We start from the raw sequence: 8,230 nt of genomic DNA, 5'->3' as shown, positions 1-8,230 counted from the left end.
TTGTACAAATTTTTACCTGTCAACTGGAAAAGTGGAATAAACTAAATTTAAGTATTTACCAAACAGATATGGTACAGTATAACTCCCACCACTATACATTGCAGAGTAACTCCTATTAATATATACAGTGAATATAAAGTCTTCATACCCCTGTTAAAATGCCAGGGTCTTGTGATGTTAAAGAATGACATTGTCAACTTTTAATGTGACCTATAACGTGAACAATTCAATTGCAAAAATGAAATCTTTGAGGGGGAGGGACCAAAAAACTCATAACCTGGTGTTCAGAATTAACCAATCACATTCAAACTCATGTTAAATGAGTCATTACACACCTGCATTTAAAGTAACCGATTAATCAGAGCTGATCCCAGAGCTGAATCCAATTGAACATCTGTTGGGTGATCCGAAGAGGGCTGTGCGCAGGAGATGGATTTGGAGCATTTTTGCAAAGAAGAAAAGGCAAATATTGCCACATCAAGATGTGCTATGCTAATAGACTCCTACCGAAAAAGACTGAAGTGAATGTATCTCTAATGGTTTGGCCTTGTAGGTGGCCAGTTAAGCTTTAGGAATAGCACCCTCTAGAATATTCATAAGCGAGTCGAGCACCAATATGGTCCCAAGCGCGTCTCCAACGCTGGCCTCCATCAGCTCTGACCTCAATGGAATGGCAATTTATGTAAGAGCCTCTTGTTACCTACATGTGAACTTTAGCAGATGGTTATAAAGAAGAATATAAACCAATCAAAAATGACCACTATCATCCCATCTCCAGGATTTCATAAAGACCCTCAAGATTATTGAAACAATTTGGGTCTTAAGATATCCCATACCAAAACATTCCCAGTGCTGCCAAACCAGATGAAAGGAGGCCACTGTTTCTGGATAAAAGGGTTCTGGCCAAAGCATTGCCTCCAAACAGTTAGTTATTTTTTGGCTATGAACTATGCTTTTTACCGACTTGTTCATTTGATCCCAGTCCTGTAGCAGCCTTAAGTAGAAGTTAGTGTTCTTAATCTCCTGTTTTATCTTGAAAACATTTAGAACCTTATAAATTATCCAACCCTGGAGGAATCTGGGAAAGTTGGGTACGTACGCAACGCCCGGCAGGATGCTACTCTGGCATCAAACAACGACCTGGTTTACTGCCATATCAAATCAATTATAGTTATGCTACAAGTAAAACTTTGCACCATAATCACTTTATTATATTTTATCCTCCATTACACTTTCCTTGTGGACACAACACACAACAAATATGAAGCCCAGTATACTGTAGCTACAAAAACAGAACACTCTCTCTAGTACTCTGAAATTCTGATATTGTACAAATTTAGATGGGTGCAACAGGTGTGATTCTTTGAAGTATTTAACCCAGCACCAAAGTTTTAGATGAGATCATTAACCTATTAGTACTATTACTTCAGGTAAGAAAGTAACTCGGGCATCTGTATTAAAAGGGAAAGTCCACTGTCCTGCAGCCATACTAAAGAAGGCGGCATATGAAAAGAACTGTGACTGGTGGGAAGAATATCTCACTCACTGAAAACTATGTGAATGAGACAAACAGTTCTACACATAAAACTCACAGGCAAACAAAGAAAAAAAAAAAACTTTTGACCTTGAAATAAATTTAATTTCAGTTTAATGGAAAATTTAAAAAAAATAAAAATAAAAAAAACATTGACAGTTATACAATGCATGTACCATGCATGAACATTGACATAGAATATTGCACTTCAGATATTTTACAATAAAATTTTCACCTCTTAAAAGCTTTAACACGACAAGTTTTCATGTAAATTTACATCATGCTGTGGAAGATAAAACCAGTATTCGCCGTGTGGCATATCTGCTGTCTGGCTGTAGGGAATGCTGGCTTTGTCATTTAAATTGAAGTTTTGGAAAACCCTTTGGTGTCAGAATAGTAATATCGAATGGAAGGGATTTTAACGTTCCTGTTTACTAACTTACATGGATGAGGCCTCAACGTCAAAGGGATCTCATGATTGAGTTTATACATTTGGTAACTGGAAGGGGCTGAAAATCACATTGGTTATTTGTGCATGTTGCACTGTTTTTCCTGTGTTAGCTAACCATATTTTTCAGTGCAAATATTTGAAAACTAGTTAAATCGTCAAGTGAAAAAAAGACCCCTAAAAAATCCCAGCGACAGCTGCCAGCACTGTCAGACAGCCATATTACAGAAAATTAATCTAGGGTTTTGGTATTTCTATAAACATTTATTTCTACATGTATTAGACTTTTAATTCATGAAGAGGTTTATATATATTTATGTAATACTATTAAAAAAAAATTTTGAATTACAGGAAAAAAAAAAAGAATTTAGAAGGATTGTTTGCAATGTAGAATTCCCCTCTCTTACCTGGAAGCAGAGCAAAGAAAAAGAAAAAAAAAAAAAAAGCTATTGCTAAAGCAAAATATGATTAAGAACAAACATCTGTTTTAAGGCAAAAAATATATACTAGAATTCATATGTAAAATATTCTAAGCTGCTTGGGGAAGAGAGAAAAACCAAACAAAAAAGGAGAAGGGACCACAATACTAAATAAATCCTCAAAAAAGACAAGGGCCACTTGTGCGGCGTATGATACAAAACTGCAGCATAAATATTTTGGATCTGGAAATAAGCAAATAATAAGCTAGGAACAACGTAAGGGAGGAGTAAGGCCTGGAGGACTGCAGCCTCCACAATGCATAGCTATCCTTTTGGCCTAAACACGATGGGAGCTCTGGTGTTACAGCAGATGTAAGATGTAACCTCATGATAGCTGCTGAGCCACCGGCTACAGATTGGTGGGTCACAGATAAGTCTACAGTCCAGTAACAGGCGCGTGTACTTTTCTGCCGTCTAAACACTCTCCATATTTTACTTGCTTATCCAGCAAGAGATTAGGCAGCATGCATCGGCAGCCATTGAGAAATTTTCACTCTTTGCAGATATGAAGAATTTTCAAGGACCAGGACTTCTTGTAATAGTTTATCAGGCAAGTGTTTTTCAGTACTGGTATTAGGAGGTGCAATAGTGTTCCATCAAATATCCTTATAATAGAAAGGTGCTGGAGCCATGTTTTATCCTTTAGATGTGGTGAGGCAGCTTTAGTTATATGACATGAAAACACTGTAAAAGTTGGGAAGAAAAACAAAAACAAAGCCTTCTGAGCTACACACTGAAGTTTGAGTCTTGTGGAAGAGTAGCATTGGTGGCTTTCCATTAAAACTATGACCTTTCAGCCTAGTGCAGTTATGGAAAAATCAGATTCACAAACCGCAAGCCGAGAACTGAAGGCACTATAAGCCTTGAACAAGTTGCAGCCTGGCCCCTGCACAACGGCTCACAGATACATTCCAGAAGAACCGAACATTCAAATTCCATAGCATAACGGAAGCCATGTAATGGCCCGCTTTAATAATACTAAAAGGCAAAACACACAAAATATACACAGCTAAATGTAGTTGATTAAAGTAGTATTTCCAAGTCGTAGAGCATGTGTAGCGTGGTTTTGGTATGAATGGCCAAAAGTAATCTGAACTCAGGTGATATCCTGCAGTAATTTTCCGTAAAATTAGTTTTACCTTGTCAATTCTGCCACTGCAGATTCTGTATAGCTTTAGTTCATAAGTATTTAAGTTTGATTTGTGTACTAATGGAGGAAACCACCTGTCCATCTGATGACCTACAGGACGGAAATCATTCAGGTTCCACCTTAAGGCAATCCGTGGAATGGATAGTTATTTGCCTTATACAGCATTGGGATAACATGTGAGATGAAGGTAGTACTAGTGGTGGATCTTAATATATACAAAAATAAGAAAGAAGAAAATCATACCATGAGCAGAAAAAAATCACAAAAAGCTTTCCTTAATATACGGCCATGTTACATGTATGCTCCATGGCTCTATTACAGAGCTCTGACTGCAACTAACCAAAAAAATATAAAAGGCTTGTTGGATAGTCTCAAAGTATGGTCACTAATGCACGGATTATAGGAAATCCACTTGACTATAATATATATATATATATATATATATATATATATATATATATATATATATATATATATAAAAATATCGCTGGATTAACATGATGGCTCAGACAAGGTTCACACTGCCAACAAGATTGAGCTTTTAAAAGCGTTCAAAGACGACAAGAGCAGTATGGGATTATTTGTTAAACACACATGTAGTTCACATGACAAACTTTGGATGGGCGTAGATCTTGAACAATGGACGAGACGAGCACTTATACTGATGTCAGACGTAAGAAAAAAGAAATCCCCTCAAGGGCAATAATTAAGCAGTAAAAAGGACAGGTTTTCTTCAGCAAAAAGGAAAAATAATAATTTAAATAGTTATTAAAAGCACATATTGAAGCAACGATAGTGAAACTTCATTTTGAGTTAAAACTTTCCATGACGTGTCCAGTAGAGGCGAGACTGGTTTAAAACCACAGACATTAGAGCTGGTATTGTTAAAATGAATTAAAGGCCACGGAGATTGTCTGAATAAAGTCTAGGTATTCTGATCTTGTTAGCAGCGTTCTCCTGGGGAGGGCTCCTATAACAGCATCATATAACTTGATATAAGGGCAGGATGGAAGTGGGCAGAGTTGGCATTATTTTAACCTCTCAATCAGCCCTTGAGATAGTCCAAGCTGAAGCAGTTGATTTGTGGGGAGAAGAGCAAGGTGCGGAAAATGCTTTAATAAGTTCTCCCAACAGAGTTCCAGTAGGCTGGGCACCACAAGCCAGATTTTAAACAATGATCCAGTCCGCTTGTTCTCCTGGATGTTGACAACTCCACCATGGATATACATGCAGCCAGCCTAGAAAAAGGTGACATTTAAAACAAATATATCAAAATAAGCAATGCAGTGCAGTTTGAATTCCCACTGATATTACTACTAGGTTTCCCACTAACCCACCAACACTCAAAGATACGGGAGTAGGTACAAAAACATAGGTAAAATTACATCACTGATCATCTAAATGCATGTGAGGACCGCCCTTGCTCAGTTTTTTACATTGCATGTTTTAACTAGTTAATTCCAAAGTAACAATGTAAATGTAAAGAGTATTTGTGCCAAACAATAATAGCCCAAGTAGGGAGACACTCGCTCATTTACGAGCTCTGAAATTTGCACATACAATCTTTGATATAGAGACCTATAGTTAATTTCCGTTTGAATGCTTATAAATTGTAATTTCCATCAATACCCTTCTGAAAATTACAGAAAAATCAAAGAGGCAACATACTGGTGTCACAGTGGCACAGTGGAAATACGCAGGCTCAGGCATCAGTGCAGGAAGCTTTGTCCACTGGAAAGTCTGCAAGTCCAGCTTCCAGAGATCCCCCAAGATAATCTCTCCGTTATACCCACCACAGATGAACACCTCTGCAGAAGCACAAAACAGGTTTCTGTAAGGCCCTCACTTATCACAATACAATTATTTTTATCAAGTTATTTAAAGTCATCATTAAGTGAGGCACAGATGAAATACATGCCTCATTTCATACAATCAATAAGTAGAATAAGGGTTTATGTTTTAATTTACACATTTCATCGCAGTTTCACTTTACTATAAAGTAGCCCTACAAATAGGCATCATGACCCATTCTACCAATCTCTGTATCAGAAGATAACCCATGAAGGGGTTCTACATTTTTGCCCTGCCTCTTGTATATCTTTTGACCGATACACCAACGCTGTAAATGTTAGACTATCTACAGCTACAGCATGGTGTCCGCAAAACAGATGCTTACCATGTTTAATCTGGACACAGCTGTGACACCTCCGGGCAGCAGGGAACCCTGGAATTGTAAAAAAAAGGGGCAAACATCAAGCACAAAACTTGGGAGACTGGTACCATAAAATACGAAAATGCAGTCTTTGCAATATTACCCAATAAATGTATTTAGTATTTTGAGCATCAAATTTATTGAATTATTTTCTATGCGTCTGTTTAGGGTTTCTATTTGAAGCATAACATTATGAGTAGCACTTTTTTTTTTTTTTCTAGTTACATGAGTTTACAGTGTAACTCATAAATAAGCTGCTGAAAAACCTTGTGTATTATTTTCCGGGTTCATAGCTCAATCATTTTCCGTCCATTGTCGTCCGTGATTGGAAAATCAGTGGCGTCTCCAGCTTTCATATTTAGGGGGGGCACATGGGGGGCCAGGGACCAAAGTAGGGGGGCCAATTATAAAACGGTACATATACATATTGCGACAGGCCTCCCTTTTCCTTGGGATTTTTCAAGGATCTTGGTTGTTACCACAGTCTTCTAGGGTAAATGAAGCCCAGGATACATCCAGCTCAGTTTCAATGTTTATTTTACATGAAGAAACAACAGCAGTTATAAGCAGCACAGGCTAACAGTCTTTGCTTGAGCACTGACTTAGTAAAAAACAGCTCCAAACATTCACCTTCCAACAAGTCATAAGTTTCCATAAAAAATGGCTTTTCAGAGAGAAACCACTCCTCAGTTCCTCAGCTCTCCCAGCTGGAATAACAATGGCCTCTCTCTCTGAATCAGGCTCAGTTCCTTTTACCCTCTGCCTGCTAATTAATCAACCACAGGTGAGCTGCTACTTAGTCCACACCTGTGGAGCTCCTGTCCAGAATGCAGACTCTGGATTGGATCAATACAGCAATTAGTGCTGTTGGAACACTGGCCCACCCTGCTCTTCCAGATGCTCCGCCCCAGGGACCCTTACCATGTTTTGCAAACTGCCAGTAATGCAGTTTGTAGTCAAACAACATCTTTCCCTGGGACTTTAATTTTACACATAAGGACACACAAAATTAGCCAGAGTAGGGCGTATATACCGCCCATCCACTACTGTACCGGCCTTTTTGTCACATATCCTCCCCCCCAGCTCATTCCTACAGGGGTGAGCGACCATGGATATCAAGGAGTGTACCCTGGAGAGCCCGTCCGCATTCCCTTGTTTAAGACCTGCTCTGTGTTCCACGGTAAAATTGAAGGGTTGTAAACTGAGGAACCACCTGGTTACCCTTGCATTTGTTTCTTTATTTTGAGACATCCATGTTAGAGGAGCATGGTCGGTAATTAATCTAAATTTCCTCCCCAGAAGATAGTACCTAAGAGCCTCTAAAGCCCACTTAATTGCCAGACACTCCTTCTCTACTATGGAGTAATTCTTTTCTTGTGGGTTTAGTTTTCTGCTCAAATAAAAAACAGGATGTTCTTCACCTTGGTACTCTTGGGAAAGGACAGCCCCCAAGCCAACCTCAGAAGCATCAGTTTGTACCATAAATTCTCTAGAAAAGTCTGGAGTTACCAAGACCGGCTGAGCACAGAGAGCTCCTTTTAAAGTATGGAAAGCTTGATCAGCTTCTGGAGACCACTTAACAGAAACCGGGGATCTTGCTTTTGTAAGATCAGTTAAAGGGGCTGCAATAGTAGCAAAATCACGAATGAACCTTCTATAATAACTAGTTAACCCTAAAAATGCCCTCACTTGCTTTTTTGTGAGTGGTCGAGGCCAGTTTTGTATAGATTCCACTTTTGCCAACTGAGGCTTAACCAACCCTCTCCCTATCGAATAGCCCAAGTACTTTGCCTCTTCAAGGCCAATAGTGCACTTGGCAGGATTGGCAGTTAAGCCAGCAGAGCGAATAGAATTAAGTACAGCTTGAACTTTAGGGAGATGAGATTCCCAGTCTGTACTATGGATAACAACATCATCGAGGTATGCTGCAGCATAACGGACGTGAGGCCTTAGAATCTTATCCATCATCCTCTGAAAAGTGGCAGGGGCCCCATGTAACCCAAATGGTAATACAGTATATTGAAAAAGACCATTTGGTGTTGAAAAAGCAGTTTTTTCCTTTGCCTGTTCAGTGAGTGGGACCTGCCAGTATCCTTTTGTTAAATCTAGGGTCGTCAGGTAACGAGCCTTCCCCAGCCTTTCTATCAATTCATCAACGCGAGGCATCGGATATGTGTCAAATTTTGAAATGCAATTTAACTTACGATAATCATTACAGAATCTTATAGTGCCGTCAGGTTTTGGAACCAGCACAATAGGACTGTTCCATTCACTATGTGATTCTTCAATTACCCCCAGCTTTAACATTTTTTCCACCTCCAAGGTTATAGCTTTCCTCCGAGCTTCGGGAATTCTGTATGGTTTTAAGTTCACCTTTTTCCCGGGGTCTGTTATTATATTATGTTTG

General features: G+C 38.9%; 1 protein-coding gene across 1 annotated transcript in view; it reads right to left on the bottom strand.

Annotated features, from left to right (window-relative positions):
• Positions 1–4,639: 4,639 nt before the first annotated feature.
• Positions 4,640–8,230, bottom strand: part of LOC149298750 (kelch domain-containing protein 10) — a 33,630-nt gene continuing 30,039 nt past the window's right edge. Inside the window, exons 8-10 of the mRNA XM_089487253.1 lie at positions 5,788–5,835; positions 5,280–5,419; positions 4,640–4,849 (exon numbers count right to left, since the gene is read on the bottom strand). Of these exons, the coding sequence (XP_089343379.1) occupies positions 4,640–4,849; positions 5,280–5,419; positions 5,788–5,835 (398 nt within the window). The remainder of the gene's footprint in view (positions 4,850–5,279; positions 5,420–5,787; positions 5,836–8,230) is intronic.

This window comes from Sceloporus occidentalis, unplaced genomic scaffold (genome assembly GCF_023333645.1).
Source record: "Sceloporus occidentalis isolate IW3139 unplaced genomic scaffold, rSceOcc1.0.p SCAF_31, whole genome shotgun sequence".
NCBI classification, from domain to species: Eukaryota; Metazoa; Chordata; class Lepidosauria; order Squamata; family Phrynosomatidae; genus Sceloporus; species Sceloporus occidentalis.
The sequence above is the reverse complement of the archived record's forward strand: the minus strand, read 5'-3'. Positions and strand labels throughout refer to the sequence as shown.